This window comes from Pseudorasbora parva, chromosome 6 (genome assembly GCF_024679245.1).
Source record: "Pseudorasbora parva isolate DD20220531a chromosome 6, ASM2467924v1, whole genome shotgun sequence".
NCBI lineage: Eukaryota > Metazoa > Chordata > Actinopteri > Cypriniformes > Gobionidae > Pseudorasbora > Pseudorasbora parva.
This window is the reverse complement of record NC_090177.1, coordinates 17,462,647-17,484,149: the sequence shown is the minus strand read 5'-3', so window position 1 is coordinate 17,484,149 and position 21,503 is coordinate 17,462,647. Positions and strand designations below refer to the sequence as shown.

At 37.3% G+C, this 21,503-nt stretch overlaps 1 protein-coding gene across 2 annotated transcripts; it reads right to left on the bottom strand.

Annotated features, from left to right (window-relative positions):
- Positions 1-1,165: 1,165 nt before the first annotated feature.
- osbpl2a (oxysterol binding protein-like 2a) lies at positions 1,166-14,544 on the bottom strand. Of its 2 annotated transcripts, none has more exons than XM_067445885.1 (14): positions 14,423-14,544; positions 9,536-9,633; positions 9,354-9,465; positions 9,187-9,262; positions 8,907-9,041; positions 8,726-8,823; positions 8,455-8,637; positions 7,711-7,818; positions 7,437-7,526; positions 7,107-7,233; positions 6,028-6,147; positions 4,854-4,977; positions 4,098-4,188; positions 1,166-3,747 (listed from the first exon to the last, which is right to left on the bottom strand). In XM_067445885.1, exons 2-14 carry the CDS (start codon positions 9,570-9,572, stop codon positions 3,645-3,647), a joined length of 1,404 nt encoding a protein of 467 aa, XP_067301986.1. In that variant the 5' UTR covers positions 9,573-9,633; positions 14,423-14,544; the 3' UTR covers positions 1,166-3,644. The 2 variants fall into 2 exon arrangements, with proteins under 2 accessions (XP_067301986.1, XP_067301987.1); XM_067445886.1 differs by having other exon boundaries at positions 9,187-9,232.
- Positions 14,545-21,503: the final 6,959 nt, after the last annotated feature.

Here is a 21,503-nt window from a genome sequence, read left to right as displayed (position 1 = left end):
TTACTCGCAGTTTATGAGGACATGATTCGGTTTATGGACTATTGTATGCGACTAAACCTTAGCAGTAGCAAGCAAAACGGTTTTGCACGTCAGACTAGTGTAACGTTATACAGAGAACAACAATGGAGTAACCTTAGCGCATTTGAATGACGAAGCACGCGATCGTGTCGTTTGCTGATGTTTAATCACGCGACGATAGAGAACAGCACAGACATTTGAAGCAGTTTTACTCACCGACCGTGAACCTTTATCGCTGGGACCGCTCCGTCAAAAACACACTTCTTTGGTATGATTTGATAAAGTCCTGTGACAGCAGTGACCGTGGAGATCCACTTTTGCGATGCGACTGAAGCGATGTTGTGAAGCTTCCCGTCATTTCTGCGTTCAAATCGGGTCAAATGCAGCGCTGCCTTCCTGGAATGCTGTGCTGAAGCGTCGAAGTCGCTTGATGTCACCCATAGGAATAAAGTGGAGCGCGGCGCGGACTATAACGACGTAAGTGTTCACGGACGACTGGATCTGCACCTGAGAGAATGTTTATGGGCGTGCATTTGCTCTCTCGCTCTAGTCATGCACGCGCGCACCCTTCCGGGAGAAGAGCCCGTACAAGGACCTTCCGCTCTGTCGACGTCAAGCCGACCCATACTCGAAAAAAACTCTCCGAAACTTGTGAGAAACAGGAAGGAGTATTTTTGACACAGAAATACTCCATCAAACGTCCAATATTAGTTTTTGAAACGTTGTCTATGTTTAGGATGGGAATCCAAGTCTTTAACAGTGTAAAAAGCTCAGTATGCATGAAACAGCATTTCACCCCCCCTTTAATGTGAAGTGTGAAATGAAGTCATTTTTGTTGTATTGTGTACTGGGAAGATATCCATTTCAGGTATTATGGGATTGATTGTCCTTTTCTGAACTATTATTTGCCTTTGTATTGAATGTATAAAGCTAGACAACCTGTCCAAGCAATGGCCAAATATAATGACTTTTCTTTCTTTCTTTCTTTTTTAAACACAATTTCTCTGACCTTGGAGCAATTCAGCCACCGTTTACAAGGTTTGTCTCTTGAGCATTGGCACTCTTTTTCAAATAAATTATTAAATCATCTTATAATCCCATCTTGAAAAATCAGAACCAACTTGGTCAATAAAGACAGAAAGCATGCTTTTTCTGTTAGGTGTTTAATTCGATGCTCTTCATCATTGACATTGATAAAGATCAGTTCACATTTTTAGGTCAATGCAGATACACATAATAATTCACAAACGTTCTCACCACCTTATATATGAAGGAAGCTTCTCCCAAAGGGTTTGTCAAAAATTCCAATCTAAAGCACGTCCCTTGAGACACAAAAAAGCAAACTGAAATTTATTTTAATTAGTGAGGTCTCACATATAGCATTAATATTGCTAGTTTACAAATGAGCAAATTCCTTACAGTTTAAGTGCATTTCACATGATCTATACAAATGTAGTAAAAAGTCACAATACATCATGCACAATTATGTAAAGCCATCGTAGCACCACAGTGGCCCAATTTGGCCTTCTATCTGTGAAATAGTGACTTTCACAACAGAAACAGTCAATCCTTAGTGTCACGACCAAAATAAACAGCTTATAAAGAACACACAGAACTACTTCAAATTGACATTTCTGAGTGCATGTTTGCTTTACATAGTTGCATTCAACGTGACCAGGTTTATTTGTATTAACATACCTGATGTGATTGCTACAAATAAAGATGGCGCACAAGCATGAGACAATTGGGGATAAGTTGTTTTTTAATGTCTCAAGATTTAAAGGACATTTAAAGCCATTAAGTTAGCAGCTGGCGGGATAATATACTGATATTTCTAGCGGCTAGTAAGCATTGATAGTGAGATTAAATCATTTATGTTAAGACATGCCACAATATATTGTATAAAATACAGAGGGAATTCAATTTCCTTTAAAGTATGCCATGGCACGAAGCTTGGCTTTTGGAATTGTACGCACTCCATGGAACATTTTAAAGATGAATATTCTTGTGCTACACAATAGATGATGAGCTCCCATTAGGTGTAGATGCTAAACATTTCTAATATTTAAATAAGAGTGTTATTAATCACTGCAGTCGCCATCAAACCATACATCAGCCCAACTTCAGGCTGTGCAAAACGAGTGTGTAAAACCATCAGCAAAAGTACTAGCATGCTTGTACACCTTTGAACTATAGGCCAACCGAAGATTTTACATAAACAGTGAAGCTTATTGACACATACAATTTTACAATTGAAAGACAGAGAGACAGACAGACAGACAGACATTCCCATCAATGTTTGCATAGCTTCTGAGATTTGTGAGTGTTAAAATCACAGTATTGTTTAAAGTTCCAAAATAAAAGACAGTGGCGTCTTTCTCGGACTCTTGAGGTCATCTAGTCTATGATTTATATGTGAGGGGAAAATATTAGTCCTTGCAGAATGATACTTGCTTTATGGTAAAAAGCATGTGAGCAATGAAGCAACATTCTGAGCATTTTTGGTAAATGTGAGTTCATATTATGAGAGGCTAAGGTGAAGCACCTTGACATTCGTGAGCCATGAAGTGCTGAAATCAAAAGAAACGGATTAGCACCCATTTCAATTTCATTCACCAGGATGGATCACTCAACATTGCAGTCCTGACGGGTTATATGGCTTTAGTTTCTACAAGATAAAAGTGACTTTGGCAACCTTAAACATACTCAAAAAAATCAATGCCAGGATGTTATAGGATTTTTGTTATTTATAAGAGCTTTTTTAACAATTAAAAAAACACCTTTTTTCTTTTTTACCAAGTAAACATTTTTCATAAGCAGCTTTCGTTTTTGTCTGTTGAACAAAAACAAAACAGATCTAAAATATGAGGAATGAGAATATTAGTTTTAGTAAACTCCCTTATACCACGGAGAAAACAGCCTTATCAATGAGATACAACCGGGGTTTCTGAACATAGATGGGATGATTCTGCAAAATAAGCTCATTTTCATTCTCAGGTACTCAAAATCAGGCAGAATCTTTATCTATATGAAATTTCTGCACATCATGCATACCAAAACAGAGGTCATGTTTCTGAGATAAGGGGGTAGGGGGGAATCAATAGAGATAAAATAGCATTAGTTTGAACAAAAACACAAAACTAAGCTCTCCTAATAGGTTCTGAGCAACCGCACAGTTCAATAATCACACACACATTGGCTATCTTCACAGATGGCACTGCATTGATGCCATCACTAACCGCTTGTACCCATAAAATGAATACCTGAGTGTAACTAGCGAGACACATGGAAAGGTAGGTTAGCACGTACATCAACTAGCAATTTCTAAACATATTCAGGTTTGCACAGAATGATTAACTCAAAATCTAACATACATCAAAAAAGTGAATAATTTAAGGCATTCCCTACGTCCCAAAATAAATAAATAAATTCACGCTGAATTTCCAGATCCTAGTGAAGAGCAGAACTTGTGAAGAGGCTTTGTCTGAAAATTGTTCACTTAAATCTCACATTTCGACGAAAGAAAAAGAGAAAACGGAAAAGAGCTTAAGGAGAGGAGATGATATGGATTGAGTGAAGGAGAGCAAAGGATGAATCTCAAGCCTCTTTCAGTTTTCTCATCCGAATCAGTAGATGTCTGGCAGGTCAGAGTACTTCCTGTCAAAGTAACCACCCTTGAAGATCCAGTCTGCAGCCCCAGTGTATGGATTAATGCCTTGCTGGAACCATCTGAAAGATGGAAGATAATGATTTTCATTAATATTTAAGATCTACCAAAATGACTTTAAATGACAATTTGTGCTTCTGTAGAAACCTTAAGTTAGTGTGATTATAAATTGATGTAATAGTCAACTTCTCATTTTAATTTAACAATAATTTACTGTATAATTAATTTTGTAGTTTTATATTAAAATAATGGTGCAATTTGCAGTCTCAGAACCGGCTGGCTTGTTTCAACACTTTATTGCAGAATTTTTTAATGTCTACAGACAAAATGAGTACATGTGCAAAACAATCCAAGAACGCAAACTGCTGAAATAGTGGCCATTCACTGTTGTGCTCTTAATCCAAATACTCACCTTGTAGACCATTCTTCCTCATCTTTAGCACGCTCTCTTCTGGCAGCTCTCTGCTTCTCTTCCAATCTCTCTTTCTCTCGACTTGCAGTATCTGGATTTTAAGAATAGTGTCTAAATTTAGCGGTAAAATAAGTAGAGCAACATCCAAGAGATAGTTTACAGGACAGATGGTAACTAGTGATGCAACAATACAGTTAGTCCACGGTTCAATACATATCTCGCTTTTTAACTTTGGTTTTCGGTTCAGTTCGGTTCTGATGGCTTGTCACATTCGTTTTTTTGCTATTCTATTCTTAAGCGACAGGAACAGCAAGAGGTTATGGAGAAAAAACTATATATTTTTATTGCAATACTCTTTATTTTCCTTTTTTTTATTATACTTTTTTTTTTTATTTCTCGCATGTTAAAACCGTGCATAAGCAAGAAAATGAAATGTTTAACCGGCAAGGGCAAGGCTTTAAAACGCATGCAAATAACTTTTGTAATTGTGAATACCTATAGTGTCCCGGGAGTATAACTCTACCACTAACGTCTGATGTGAATGTATCGCGAATGTCGCATTGTTCAGTATATTGGGATGGAGGCAAATGACAGAATTTGTAGAATATTAATTCATTAAATGCAAACCCGAAAGAAAAACGCAATTCACAAGCGCATATTGAACCGTGAATGCCGTACCGAACGGTTCAATATTATATTGAGAATTTTTGCATCCCTAATAGTAACAGAACGGGCCAAAAGAGAGATTGCCCATACCTATATCCCCATTCTCCATAGCTCTGATGTCCGGCCGCAGGCGACAGTCTGTTGGTGCTATGACTCCAGTCATACCAGGCTCCAACTCATTAAGCGTCATCGCGAAGTTAGTAAAATTATACATCTGAATAAAATCCAGGGAAGAGGAAAAAGAGAGAATAATTACTATGTTACACAACTAGCTAGATGAAGTGTCTGCATTTGTAAGAGTGAAAACAACTGGTATTGTCATCTGTCTCAGGAGATCCAATTTAATTTTGTCCGACATGCTTCAGCATTTGTACTGCAGATGCAATGTGGTCACATGCAATCACCCAATTATGCTTATTACATTTTCAAATGTCTTTAGTGTGTTATGTTAATGCACAACGTCCACTCCATAGGGAGTTATTCTCTATATCAGTAAGCACTGTTTCTGAACTCCCTGAAACGCCTCCATTGTAGTCTTGAGTTTTCTTCCGTTATGAACACATCACAATATTCCTCATTTAGATCATTCCTACTCAAGGCATGCAAAAAATGGGTGAGGGCTGGTTGTTATGGTAAGGTTATGGTAAGGGCCGTGATTTTTCCAAAACACGCTTAAAGTGTTTGACTAATCACAACACTTGTCCAGCCGGCCAATCAAAGCGCACAGCGCTTTTCAGAAGGAGGGGCTTCATAGAGACAGGAACTACTGGGGCAGTTGTGGCCTAATGGTTACAGAGTCCGACTGGTAACCCAAAGATTGTGGATTTGATTTTTAATACCGGTAGGAAATGACTGAGGCGCCCTTGGGCAAGGCACCTAACCCTCAATCGCTCCCCAGGCACCACAGCTTAATGGCTGCACACTGCTCTGGGTGTGTGTGTCCACAGTTTGCAGTGTGTGTGTTCACTACTCACTACTCCTAATGTGTGTGCACAAGCTTGGATGGATTAAATGCAGAGGTATGGGTTACCTTACTTGGCCTTCACATGTCACTTAACTAAACAGAGCGTTACTGACAGACTTGGAAGAGAGGTGCTGCAACAATATAAAATATGTGAAAAATAATGTTTTTAAACATTCAGTCATAAAAACCTATTCTTATAGTCTTATAGACCCCCAAAACAAAATCAAGACTTTGTAAAAGGGCATAATGTAGTGTGTAGGGCCGCTTTAATAGCATGTAAAAGTCCAAGGTTGTGGTTACCTGTGTCGAGTGTGGCGGTCGAGGGGCTACTCTCCACAGCAGAGTACTGCCTGGGATCATAGTGACTGTCTCCTGGGCATCTGGCATTTCATCTGCATCATCACCCCCTGTGCCCTGTTCCTAATCACATGCATAGAGTACTACCATTAATGCCCCAAAATGCACCATGTTCATATGAGAGCTTTTAAAGACAAAAGACAGAGCAAGATCAGGAAGCCAAATGGACTACAACTAGGATAACTAACTGAACAACAACTCTACTATGAAGGTGGATCAGTTACTGTAGCATCACTACTAAAATCCACTGTCTTTACCTTCACCTCTTACTGAAATTGCATGTTAATAATACAAAGGAGGGAAACAGAAAGTGATTTCCAGGGAAATGCACAGCAGAGATATTTATATTTATATAAAATCATTTTAAAAGAAATTAATTGTTTTATTTAGCATGAATTCTCTCTCTCTCTCACACACACACACACACACACACACACACACACACACACACAACATATCACAGTTTCAACTAAACAAAAAATAAACAGAACTGTTTTTAAAATTAATAAGAAATGTTTCTTGAGCACCAAGTCCTATTTAAATGATTTCTGAAGGATCATGTGACTGAAGACTGGAGTAATGATGCTAACAATTAATAAACTATATTTTAAAATATATTTATATTAATAACACTTTATATTTACTGTACTTCATATTTCACTTAATATTACAGTTTTTATCAATTTTTTGAGCAAATATGTTTAAACATACAGACCCCAAACCTTAGTACAGTAGTGTATATTTAATATTCTAGTAAAATAAAAATAAAATGATCTATTAAATATCATAGAAAAAAACTGACATAATGTTTGAATAGTGACATAAAACCCAAAACTCCAGAGTTACACACTGAAAAGAACTTGCTCTGGTTGATCTCTCTTCTATCCTTCAGCAAAGATCGTGAAACTTGTTCGGTTGGCATAGTAGTAAGGATGTGTGTGGGAACTTTTGGACTTTCATGTGAAAACAGAGCAGAAAAGTAGAGCTCTGCAGTAAGAAATAAAACAGCTAACGCCTATTACCTGCTTGTGTTTCTTGGAATCTCCGCTGCTTTTCTTCTCAGCTTTCTTGTTGGCTTCGTAGACTTTTGGCTCAATGCTATATACACACTCTGTCCACTTCCCGTAGATAACATGATGCTTTTTTTTACTGAAATACATCCGAACACAATGCGTCATAGATACAAGCATAAAATCCATACAAAATTCAAAATAACACTACATATACAATCCAGCTGTGAAATACATCGCTGATACCTTTAGTGCTACAGACACAGAGTGGATGTGCAGTGTGAACACTACAGGCTAGGAGCCAGATATACCCGCTGACATTTGATACGAATGACTGCTCACCTCTTGTCCTGGATATGTCCCTCAACCCTATGCAGCTCTTTGCCAAACATGCCGCATGGCTTAAAATTCAGCACACACTTGTCCCCAGTGCTAAAATGAACAGAGAGGAGGTTTTCCAGTCAAGAATAAGGCACCAAACCCAGAGTGAACATTGATCAGCAATGATACTTGTGGATCAGTAGCCTATACGACAACAATATATGCATTCTGGAAAATGGTATGGAGTGAAAATGCAGGCTGGGTATTTAATGTCTGAAAGGAAAAGATGAAATACCTGTGGTTGACAATCTCCAATGTCCCATACTGCTCAATCCACAGTTTACCCAGAATGACATTATGCACACAGCACATAGGGTTTGTCCATGTGTAAGCTTCTCTGTGCCTGAGAAAAAAATGATTAACATTAGTTAACTATGAGCAATATACTTTTTACAGCATTTATTAACCTTTGTTGCTCATTGTAAATTCATATTATGAGAGATTCCAATCATGTCAAATTTTCTTACTGGATAATTTTCTAGTAATTTTCTTATATAGATACCGGATCGATAACAATAACATTAAAAATGTTACATTAAATGTTACATTATGTGTACATTAAATGTTACATTAAAAACGATGACAAAATGGTGGCAATATATTGTGTAAAATAATTCGCAATGCTTTAACTAATGTTAACAGATGACTTTTGATTTTAAAAATGTGTTAATAATGTAGAAAAGTATTGTTCATTGTTAGTTAATCTTAACTAATGTTACAAAAAAAGTTACATAAAAAAGAATAAAAAATATCCCACACCCAAAATCGCTACAAAACATGCTGAATAATAAATATGCATTCTAGCATAGTACTTATCTAGCAAATAATGCTTTCCAAAGCAACTTACAGTACACTAAGGGCAGGGGAAAGTTATGCGCCTTGCTCAAGTGTGTGAATGTGCTTGATCTCAGTGACTCTCCAGCTCCAATAAAAAAAGTGATCATACTGTACTTAGTGATGTCACATGAATAAAACTTACTTGGACAGCTCAAGTGTCATGGTGCCTTTAGGCTCCGCCTCCACACTCTTCCCCCAGAATTTCAGTTTAGGGTAGATGGAGCCGTGAAACGAGAAGTCCTGATTGAGTGACTCTGCGTAGAAGGCGCTGATTGGTGGGTGGTGGCTCACCTGTTCTGAGATCATGCGGTAACACTCATCCTCCCTGAACACATACATGCAAATGATCAGTGCGAGCTCATTTTGTACAAGCAGTTGTATAGCGTTTGTCTCCAAATGCTCTGCAGATTTACCTTGTAAGCTCAAAAGTCTCTCCTAATAAAGGGTTAAAAGGTTTTCCAGTTCTGTCCCACTGCGAAGCAACTGCAGAAACGGCGAACGCGGCAACAAGCTGACAAATGAGATGCAAAAGGATTAGTTTGAGTCTTCCATGCAAGCCCACATGTGAGAGTAAATTATAAAGGAGGCACAAACCTGCATACGCTCAATAGAATCAGAAAGTGTACAAGCTTTATGGATGAGGTATGTATGTTCCATGTACTCTGTAATCCTCTGCAAGAAGCTCAGCGGTTCGTTGAAAACAATAGGCATTGTTATCTTGGATAACTCCTACAAAACAAAACAAAATTCCTATATAGAAATGTCTTGGCAAGAGGACAACGACACTGCAGTCTAAATAATATGTCTCTTTTACAAGTTGATATTTCATGCTTTGTTTGAACTGAGCACTTTAGACCAAGCTGTTGTCGCTCACCATTCCAATGCATTTCTTCAGGAAGCCCCATACACTGAAGTCATTTCTGGAGAACATGGGTGCAGGAAGAGTTGTTCTGAGCACACGGACATACGCATTAATACGTTACACAGTCCAACAGATAAAGATCTTTGCTTGTATTATTTCACATTATTCTGACAGCTTACCGCCTCTGCCACACTCCATTCTCACACGCCATTTTGCCATTCAAGGTCTGCTTGCCCGAATAGACGCAGGCATCTTTAAAGCTGACTTCACACGAGTCATCTGATTCCAAACCTGAGACGGAAAGGAGAGATTTAGCCATAGGTGACGACGAAAATGTACTGTACTAAACTTCATTACATACCTGTCTCAGCATCATAGAACTCTTCCTCGCTGTTCATGATGGACAGTTGTTGCTGTTGATGTCAATCAGAAGACATCATTTCACAGCTTGAATGTGTTCTGTAGGTCAAACAAGAGAACAGTAGGTTTGAAAATAAAGCAATATAACGACCTACAGCAGGACATCATCAGTTCAGCTAATAAAAATGTATCATTAATTGTAAGTAGATTACTATGCAGGGAACCTGGAACATACTGGACACTCAAGCTGGCCTACTCTCAATCTATTCCCTTATTGAACACACAGAACAAATCCAATCACCTCACTGCAGTCTTTAAACAGCTGTGCTTGGCAAAACCACCTAATGAGAGTGTCCGACCAAGCTAATCCTTTAATGGCCAATGGCAGCTCATAGCAGAGAGAGAGAGAGAGAGAGACAGAGTCAGCATCCGATTGTCATTATTGAAACTGACTTTACCTCTTCATAGCGTGGGCTTAATTAAATGGGTCACAAATCAAAATTTCCTTGATTTCTTTTGACAGATGAGGTCATTGTACTATAAAAATATCCTGCAAGCTTCAGAACTCAAAGCTTCCTCATTAGTCCAAAAAATGTATTTTATTGAAATCAAGCTACCGAAACAACTCGTTTCAGATTTTGTCTCAGTATGATGTCATAGTGAGACAAAAGACCCCTTCTTCATAATTGCCTCTTTAGCCCCACCCACCAATTTGCACATGATGTAGGAGGTGTAAGAGTACACAGTATTTATACAGAATTAACTCGAACAAAAAAACAATAGAGATGAAGAATTTATTAAGAATTCACTTTCATCTCTTGAATGCAACATGAGGGCGTTTAAAAATAAACTGAATAGAAAATAGCCAATTACTTCTAAATTATTTTCATGTTGGTTTTATGGGGGTTTTTTTTGTGCTTTTATGCCATTTTCAATTATATTATCTAAAATATATTTAAAGGGAAAATATTAGGGTTAGTAGGAAGTCTCCAGGGCTGTATTTATTTGTTTAAAATACAGCAGAGTAATATTGTGATATATTTTTATCATTTAAAGTATTTTCAGGATTCTTTGATGAACAGAAAATTTAAAAGCATTTGAATTATATATCATTCCTTACTAGGGTGGGAACAACTAGTCAATAATAATCGATAATGAAAATCCTCGACACGGTTCTCATTAGAGATTAGTCGTGTCTACCACCAACTTCCTCCAGTTGTGCCAAATTACAGCACTGAATAATGCATTTCTTTGGACAAAATACATCTAAAAACAGTGGAGTGAAAACAGAACGAGCTGCTGCAGGAACAGTATGCAATCCAAGCGCCCAAAACATGAAATTTCTTTATTGTAAGCTTTAAGCGAATGCATTAGCGTTCAACACACCCTGTCATTTTGCTTTGACATTTACGTGTGCGTCCTCAGCGCAAAACGTTGATTTTAAATGTTATATCCACTGATCTACATAGACAAGAGAGGTTATATCCTTATCGGTTAACGTTACTAATTTGCGCGTGTTAAACTATTTTTTACAGCCTGTGGTTAAACTTTAAACTTCTCTGAACGAGCACTGGGGGCGATCACGGCATGCGCGTCAAACAGACAGATCGCAGTTGAGAGCAAGACAGCGCGAACACATTGATTTAGCTTAAATATATGCTGTCCATTTACCATAACAGCATGTAATTGAATATAAATGCAAGGCATTTCCCATAGCCTATTTACAAAGGATAAAGAAATGACAGTAACAGGTTAATTTCTCCATAGCAAATGCATGTGTGTTCCTTCAGAGCATTCCTCATCTCACTGAATTTGTGTTTTTCTTTAATATCGCATAAACATTTCTGCACATAATGTATAGCACAGATTGTCTGGTTATCACCAGACCAAGCTCAGTTTAAGATTGAACATTGGTCTGGGGAGTCTGCTCTATATTTTCTACTGCACAAGAGGCATGATCAATGAGCATTATCTGAATGACTCTGTATACGCAATTGAATAGTCCTTCAACCAATCAGACCAACGGGCAACGACCCGTCGTATCTCTATCTGTCATTGTGTTATACCCGCCAACAGCATGCCAGGTGGATAAGCCAGTCTGTGATTGGTTACCACAAAAGTGTAACAGAAGCAGCAGAAATGAATGTACAGGTTTCCAGACTGAGCTGCAGGCAGGGGGAAATCAAATCGCCGGCAGATCAGGCTGGGTTTACCCAGTCTATAACACTGATACCCATATGAAAATTATCCATTGTTATATTACAGTAAAACCATGTTTTTTTGGTGTATTTAATTACCATTTTTTATAACCACACAAATACATTAATTAATAAATATTTGTGGTAACCATAGAAAAACTACAATAACCCTTTTATTATTAATATTATTATTATGTTTTGTTTTATTCGTTGTAAAACCATGCTTTATTTTTGTAAGGTATATTCACTATGTATGTTTTCATAGCACTTAGTTGACATGTTTGTTTGAAGCACAGCATTGGGCAGGATGTGGAATAAAACTTTTTTTTTTAATTTATTTTTTTAAAGTCGGCCAACTAATCGATTAGCAAAATAATAGTTAGTTGCAGCCCTAGTGTTTTTTTTCCAGCATGTTGGTTTACCCATTGATCTATATAGAGAACATAGTCATTTATATAGATCAGTGGTTTTACTGCATGAATTTGGTCGCACCATATAACTTTGATTTTTGAATAATTGTGTATGAAACTGCCATTTTTCAAGAATTACTTTTTTTTAAATAAGGCTTTTTTTCCCATTATATCAAGAAAAAAATTAATAATAAAATAAGTGCATTCAAATAAATGTTTGAATTAGACTTGTAATATAGTTTTGAATAAATAAAAAAAGGACAAATAAATGGACATCATATCAATGACCCACACACAATAAGGAAACAGTAATAGATAGCTAAATAAAAACTCTATTAAATGAAGGACCATATTTACAGCTGAGGATCACCAAAATGCAAAGCAGTTTGAAAAACTGTATTGGCCATATAACAGAGCCGGCCAACATGCAAATGTTTTTTTTTGAACACAGACAGGCAAAGCAGACACTTAAAAAGCTGACAGCTATCACATATTCAAACATCCATGTGGTAAACTGCCAATAGAGGAAGTCTTGGCTGGCTGAGCAGCACGTAGCCCCGGTCGTTTTGCAACCACACAAATTCTAGGTAGTTCAACTGAAGTGAATGCAGAGGTGGCTGTGATGGACCACACGCTTTGGATCAGAACAAAGAAAAACATTGGACTCTTAATGTGACACTACAGTATAACAGACCATTCAAAGAAAACATGAAAACGTTGGCTTTTGGAAGATAGCTTTCAATGTTTAAGTTTTGTGATGTAAAAAAAAATTTGTGACACAATATTTCAATATATATAATATGCACAATATAGGCCTTCTACACTGCATACCTTAACCAAACAGACATTAGCATTATTATTGAATCATATGCAAGAAAACCCTCTAGATAACATATTTGACAAAGCACAACATCCTTTAACCTTGTTTCAAACATGTTCAAATAATCAATTAAATAAAATACCTCAGAATCTTTCAGCTAAAGTGAGAGTTGCATGCATGTCCTTTGGCTATAATGGGCTACTAACAGTAAACAGAGAGATCCAGTCATACAACAGACTGGACGATTATAGTGCTACAGACCAACAACCACATACGTAGTTGGTTCTTAAACAAATCTGTGCAGTTCCTAGTGGTTATTACTTGAAGAAACTAATTTAGATAGATAGCAGCAATTGCTATGGCAGATGTCATCATAAATAATATATATAATGCCATTCATTTTTTAAGTTAGCTGTGCAAAAACACCTTTGTATACTATGGTCTATGACTTGCCGCCAAGACAACTGTACTCTGTTTGTAAGCTATTGTTTTTTTTAGCTGGCTCTCATTTATCCCAATGGTTTTGGACTTATATTGACATTTGATGCAGTCTTAACTGACAGAAAGCACTATATGAAATAAACATATTATTAGAGCAGCAGTAGTAATATAAAACAGTTTTGTCTAGAAGATTGAGACATGTGAATATACACTACCACTCAAAAGATTTTATGTTTTTAAAATGAACTCTCTTATGCTCACCAAAACACTATTTATTTTATACAACTACAGTAAGTAATAGAGTAAAATATCATTACAATTAAAAATACTATATTTCTATTCCAATCTTGTGTCATATGATCTTTCACAAATCATGCTGATTCGGAGCTCAACTTCAAGAATCATTCCTTTCAATCAACTTTGTGCTGCTAAATATTTTTGATGAAACCCTGATACGTTTTAAGCTTCTTATGTCAAAATAATTCCCCAATTTTGTACTGCTGTCAACTAACAAATGGATGGATCATCTGCACGGGTATAATAAGTGTCACTAAATACAATGAAGCAGATTCAACCCATCAAATACTGGGCGAACAACTGATCCATCCAGATATTACTTAAAAGACACTTAATGTACTGCTTAGGACATGATCACATGGTAAGCATCACAAGCATAACACACAATTCACCCATCCAAATAATAGCCTCGCTAACGTCTGGCCATCCAGGTCAGGCTGACATTCAGTTTATGCACTGTAAGATATACCAACATATATGATACTCTGAATAACCTGACGAAATCTCCAAACGAGATCTACTGCGGGCGGAAGGCACGAGTGTTTGGCTTAACTGTTTTGACCCGCGTTAGCCGCTAGCAATGAGTCTTGACCAATAATACACGCGCATATTACTCAACAACCCGTCTGATAAAGTGACAACCTACAATAAGATACAAAATAACACGACGTGTGACGTCAATCTTGCTTAGCAGGCTGTAAACTGTGCGTGTGTCGCGTTACCTTTCAAAAACGTAAAGCTGGATCGCTCCCTTCTCCGGTGGGACAGAAAACAAGCGCCCAGTTTGGGAAGACTGACAGTGGGGCGGATACATTTCGCTAGGACGGGAGGACAAACTGGATTGGAGGGTGAAGAAAGGGGTACAAACGCAAAGGGGCGGGGCGGCGGTTGATTGACAGAAGAAGTAGCCTATTGTGAAAGAAGACCCCTCTGCGAACGCACGATAATAACCTTTCAAGGGGGCGGAGCTATATGGATGTTACATAAAGGGGTAGGTACTAAAAAGGCAGGGATGTGGGTTATTTATAATCCTAACAATAAAGATCGCTGTCGGCTATGGCGGTGGCGCTCCTTGATTGAATATGACTGCTGTCAACTGATAGATAGTTTTATAGGCAACGCATTGATTTTAGGGCGTGATTAAGAAAAAGCAGCAATAAGCAATAGAAAATATGATATGAATTCAGAAATAGATTACACTGTAATAGTTTAACATAAAAAGCTACAATAAAGCTCCATATAGCTTAATTTCATATTTTGAATTCTTACCTGGGTTAGGTTAGTCTGCATATTCCCCATGTTGTTTTTAAAAAAATAAAAAAATATGTTAGATTGAACAATAGGCCTAAGCAGACAAACCACAAGCAAAACAGCATTTTTTTCTTGTTGAACGCGAGCATTTTGTGCAAGCTGGGGAATCTGCATACATATGATATTTGAGTTCTCAGCAATGCACCCATTCATGAATAAATTATGCAGAGTGTGTTTAATTTCTGCTTTTATTTCTGCTATTGCTATTTGCTGTTAGCCTACTTCAATTATTCGGTATCTAGTGATTAGTCAGTCCAGAGTTTATATTTAACTTTTAAGTTTAGTTTAAAAGTTATTATTAAATAACCTTGTCGTTATGTTCTACTACTTTATCATGGGCCACCTCTCGCCCCCTTCCTAGACGCCTATAATAATAACCAGTTGCAGAACTGCAGAGTAATTCGTCACAACAATGTCAGGACAGAGGTGGTGCCAGGCCAGCCTGCCTCGGGTGTTTCTTCTTTCAGTGTTGGGGTGGAGCTGAAAGAATCATTAATTGGTTGGAGACGGTAAAAAAAAAAAATTCCGTAGTGTCCGTGACGTCACATCACCCATTGGATTCTAAGAGCAGTTTTGAAGCATAAAGTAGGGTCGAGCTAACAGAAAATGGGCAAAGAGCGGGACGTGGGTGGAGCTGAGGTTACGTGATGACTAACTGACAGCAGACAAACGACAATCCACCTGTCACTCAGTGGCCACGCCCTTAATTATGCAGAACTTTAAAGCTTTATATAATGTAAATGGATGAATTGTTAAAAAAAAATAGCTTTATAGACCAAATCCACAATTTGTACCAGTTTGTTCTGCTGTAAAGTTGGGCATTTTAACATGGGGCTCAATAAGATTGTGCTCCCTTCTGGGCCAGTCGATGAACTGCAGTGTGAATCATCTCTGTATTGGCTTCTAGAGAAACTGGGGGAGGTCAAGGTAATGGGTAGGTTTAGTGGTTGGGGCGGATACGCAATCGTCAGCGCTACCCTAACTTCAGGTCTGAGGTTGGGGCTAGGGATAGCTACGACATGACAAAATCTGAGATGGTCCTACTCCAGAACACAAGATCCAGGGGGCGGCGTTGGATCCAGATCCAACTCCTCCCACTTGATATACTTTGATACATTGCTATATTACTGCAACAATGAAGCCAACTTAACATTTTTGAAAATCTACCATTTAGTGATCCTGGTAAGCGTTTATTGTCACAGTTGCAAACACGGCGGCGTTCTTCTACCACAAGGAAGTTTGGAGTCAGTACATTTTGTTTCCAGGTGGACTGCCGGAAGACAGAGACATCCCCTTCTCCCGGACATCCTGTAGAATTCAAACAACCAGATGATGACTTCAAAAATCCATATTCCATAAAAATGCCATATGCATCAGGCATACAGCCAACGGTCCAAAACTATAGGGTGAAGTCAGCTAAATTGGGCCACGTTTTGGTAAATTATTAATAATACCATCAAATAAGATATGGATGAGAATGAATGACATTTTTTATAGATTAGCATATGTCTCTTCAATATATATATATATATATATACATTTTAAATGTGAAAAAGTATAATTGTTTTAAAATTATCAGAGTTAGACTATCAGCAGGTGCCTTCTTGAGCCACTGCTTTCAGGTAAAATGGGCCATTAAAAAAAGAGAACAACATGGGTAATTTCGGCTGAAAACATATAGTAACTTGATTTTTAGTGTGATTTTAGTGTGCCACCGTAACAACACCACACACTCTAAAAAATCCAATTAATAAAATGTTGGAAGAGCAAAAAAATATATGTTGAACTAATTTTCTTACTTGTGCTTAGTTAAGAAGACATATTATTTTAAGTCTGCTGAAATATATTTGAAAAACATTAAATCAATTGATATTTTCAAATCCAGTTAACATTTTGAATTGCAAATGTTGACTGGACTAAAAAACGCGAATCCAGTCAATATTTTATAAAAGTCCTAGGCTATGGCTAACACAATATTTTACACACAATATTTTACTATTGTAAATAGATTTTTGTTTGTGCTGTTGAAATGGGCTGTTAGAAACATTTGATAATAGCCTATATCAGAACAATATTTGTGAAATTAGATGTATTTTCGATGTTTTGTTTATGATGGTAGCCTATCTGCATTAGGCTATAATGTTGGATCCTACAACACTTACATATTTAATACACATATATAATTCATTAACATATGTAGTTAATTGTGGCATTTAATCTGCCTAATTTTAATGAATACGTACAAGAGCTTGTTTGACTACGCGGAAGGATCTGTATTGCTCGTTTGATTTCGCGGAAGGATATCTGAGGTACTTGTTTGATTTTTTCGCGGAGGGACTGAGATCAAAGGACTTCGCGCGTTTACCGGAGAGAGGCAGCAGCAGCTATTTTGAGGGTGCAGTTCACATGTCAGGTAAGTGTTAATGATTATATTGCAGACAAATATGTCTAACATATTAGGCTTGTGTGGATATTTAACGTTAGAAGTGAAGTAAGAAGTAAATATATACAAGGGAAATGGGGATTATTTAGGCCTAAGTGAAGTCTACGTCAAGTTCACTGGTCATCGATTAAATTATTTACGTTACGTAAATGTGGTCTTTGACCATGTTTAAGTAATACATAATTTTGTTTTAAACTATAATACTATAATGTATTTTAGATTTAATCTCAGCGTGTGTGCTATTGTGTCAGACAAACTTTCTCTCATTAGCTAGGCCAAGGTGCTGTGGTGATTTTTATACTAGGAAATGTACTGAAACATGTCAAACGTGTAACTTAATGTTGGCCAAATAATGCACGCAATTTAGGGTTACTTTGTTGTGTTAAACGTGATTTTTCGGTTCCAACTTGTGAAATTGTACAGTAAAGTTATGGGAACAACGTAGTAGGTTGTGGGAGTGGCTATGGTTAACTTATGAGCTACTCGTAATTAAATTAAAGGGGGGGTGAAACACTCAGTTTCAGTCAATCTCATGTCAATCTTGAGTACCTATAGAGTAGTATTGCATCCTTCATATCTCCGAAAAGTCTTTAGTTTTATCATATTTATAAAAGAAATATGGGCTGTACCGAGTCTTTCCGGAAAAAACCGAGCGGCTGGAGGCGTATCGTGTGGGCGGAGCTAAAGAATGACGATCGCAAACAAAGCGGTGACGTCCTCAAGCGTGGAGAAACCCATCTATCTCAGCTAATACAGATAATGATCCACAATCAAATCTGAGGCTGAAATAAATTGAACAGGAGAAACGGCAACATCAGGATGTCCGTCTCTGTGGTATGTACTGTATTTAGGGGCCTTTGTGTGTCTTTACGCGCAGTTTGTGAGGACATGATTCGGTTTATGGACTATTGTATGTGACTAGACCTTAGAGGTAGCAAGCAAAACGGTTTTGCACGTCAGAGTCAGAATAGTGTAACGTTATACAGAACAACAATGGAGTAACCGTTAGCACATTTGAATGACGAAGCACGCGATCGTATCGTTTACTGATGTTTACTCATGCGACGGTAGCCAATAGCAGAGACATTTGAAGTTGATTTACTCACCGGCATCTTCCAAAGCAGGACCGCTCTGTCAAAAACACACTTCTTTGGTATGATTTGGTGAAGTCCTGTGACAGCAGTGACCGTGGAAATCCACTTTGCGACGCGACTGAAGCGATGCCTTGAAGCTTCCCGTCATTTCTGCGTTCAAATCGGTTCAAATGCAGCGCTGCCTTCCCGGAATACTGTGCTGAAGCGTTGAAGTCGCTCGACGTCACCCATAGGAATAAAGTGTAGCGCGGCGCGTCACAAGTGTTCACGGACGACTGGATCTGCACCTGAGAGACTGTTTACGGCGTGCATTTCCTCTCTCTCCCTCTAGTCACGCGCGCGCGCACCCTTCCGGGAGAAGAGCCCGTACAGCCCATACAAGGACCTTCCGATCTATTTAACGTCAAGTAGACCCATACTCGAAAAAAACTCGCCGAAACTTGTGAGAAACCGGAAGGAGTATTTTTAACACAGAAATACTCTATCAAACGTCCAACATTAGTTTTTGAAACTTTGTCTATGTTTAGGATGGGAATCCAAGTCTTTAAAGGTGTAAAAAGCTCAGTATGCATGAAACAGCATTCCACCCCCCCTTTAATGTGCACAGGTGATGCGGGTGAACCCTGATTATTTATGGAATGGGTGCGGGACGCTCGAGAGAGACGGTGTGAATTGCGTGTGCGAGGAGCTCTCATTTGTGGGGAACGCTAGACGGCCGCTCGGGACAAATAGTGTCTCCGGCAGTGAAGATAGTCAGTTAGTGGGGGGCAAATGTATTAGAGAGTTAGGGGTTCAAGCGCTGGATAGGAGAGCTCTTTAAAGGCACAGAATACCTGCTAAGTGATCTGACCCGCACCCGGACTGTGGAGGATGCTGAACCGGAGAGAATAATTTAAGCCTACTGTGATGCAATCGACAAGGGGAACCCCCGAGTGACTTCCCTGCTGACGTGATCCCGTCCCTTATGACTGCACCCATAACAAGGGGGGTAACGTGTTTTATAAAGTGTTGTGTTTTAACTAATAATAAAGCAATTGATTGTAAACTGCCATCCTGGTGTAGTGTTCTCTGCCTCCATTATATCCGGTTGTTACAATACTATGAAAATGTCGCTCATTTAATCGTCCTCATAAGTGGGACAAATTCTAAACAGCGTAAGAGAAAGAAAGCTAGCCATGTAGGCTTACGTTGCAATATAGGGTAAAAAAAAAAAAAAAACTTTTAAATTACTTTAGTTTGCAACTTTAGTTTAGTCACACATGCAAGTAAAGTCTTAATATTAATAAAATGTATAAAGAACATATATATATTTTTTAAATTTATTTTTATTATTAATTGTTATCTTTCTTTCTCCAACAGGGTGTGACCAAGATATCCATTGATGGTTTGTCGTCGCAAAGTTTCTCATCCAAGCCAGTCAGTTCTTCTTAAAGGGATAGTTCACCCAAAAATGAAAATTGTCATTTACCCTCATGTTGTTCCAAACCTGTATGAGTTTCTTTGTTCTGCTGAACACAAAATAAGATATTTGTAAGAATTTTTGTAACCAAGCAGACCGACCAACCATTCACTACCATAGTAGGGTGGAAAATACTATGTTAGTAAATGGTTGCTAATCTGCTTTGTTACAAACATTCTTCCAAATATCTTATTTTGTGTTCAGCAGAACAAAGAACATTATACAGGATTTGAACAACATGAGGGCGGGTAAATGGGACAGAATTTTCATTTTTGGTGAACTATGCCTTAACCAGCTGAAACACTGACAAGAAGCAAGAATGCTCCACTGTATCTACCTTGACTGTGTGTGTGTATTTTCAAAACTAAAGGTGCATTAAAGACATTAAAGAAAAGTGACAAGGGCTTTGGTCATTTTTTTATTATTTAAAGAAATTTGAAATTAATTCTTATGAAAATGTATTGTTTGTATGACTTTAACCTGTTTTTATCCTTGCTATAACATGTAACTAGTTCACCTGCAATTTCTAGTAACAATTAAAACCATTTAAAAATGAAACCCCTAACTAAAACGTTTTCGTTTAATTAATTATAAAAACAGGTTGAGTAAACGTACATTTTAAAGTTGAAGTCAAGTTTGAGCCAACTAAAAATTATTAATTCAATTAAATTTAAAAAAATAATTGAGCAAACGTATATTTTAATGTTGAAGTCAAGTTTGAGCCAATTAAAAAATATTAATTCAGGTAACAATTTCTAGAACAAAATTGAGTGAACGTAAAATATCTGTGGAACTAGTTACTAAATAATAATTAGTTGAAAGCACTAGAAATTTTTTACAGTGCACTGTAAAAAAATTGTGGTGGTTTTTGTTGGTTTAACTTAAAAAAGTAAGTAACCTGGTTGCCTTAAAATTTTGAGTTTATTGAAATTAAAAATTTGAGTTGATACAATGAAGGAAATTAGTTTAATAAATAGAAACTCAAAATATTTTTGTATCCGAACCACATAAAAAATATGATAAATCATGAAAATAGCACAATTTGTCATGTTTCACTGCATCATCAGAAATAACAAACACATAATTACCCAATATGCTTACAAAATCTTTTAATAATATTTTAATAAAGGTTGTCGAATCTCAAAAAATGTTCAGTGTATTAACTCAAAATTTTAATTTCAATGAACTCAAAATTTTAAGGCAACCAGGTAACTTTTTTTCTAAATAATTTTTTACAGTGCATAAATGTATTTGATTAAAATCAAAATTGAACAAACTTTTATATTCTTTTTTAAAATGCAATTAAAAATTAACATATTTTAAACTGATCATATTTGTCAAACATTTTGTTTTAAAAATTAGAACATCTTTGACCAACAACAAAACAAAACACAAAAACAGCTTTTTTCCCCTGTATAGGTCTTAACAATGCAGCTAGTCAGGACAGAGCTTTTGCAGCATTCTCTTCAAAAGCAGTCTTTGCAGATATAGCCATC

Excerpts from the sequence above, each read along its gene's own strand:
- osbpl2a (XM_067445885.1), bottom strand. The coding sequence starts at position 9,572 with ATGAACAGCGAGGAAGAGTTCTATGATGCTGAGACAG. Across the intron at positions 6,148-7,106 it reads ATTCCAAGAAACACAAGCAG|GAACAGGGCACAGGGGGTGA; the intron begins GTAATAGGCGTT and ends GCATGTGATTAG. Across the intron at positions 3,748-4,097 it reads GAGGAAGAATGGTCTACAAG|ATGGTTCCAGCAAGGCATTA; the intron begins GTGAGTATTTGG and ends TCCATCTTTCAG.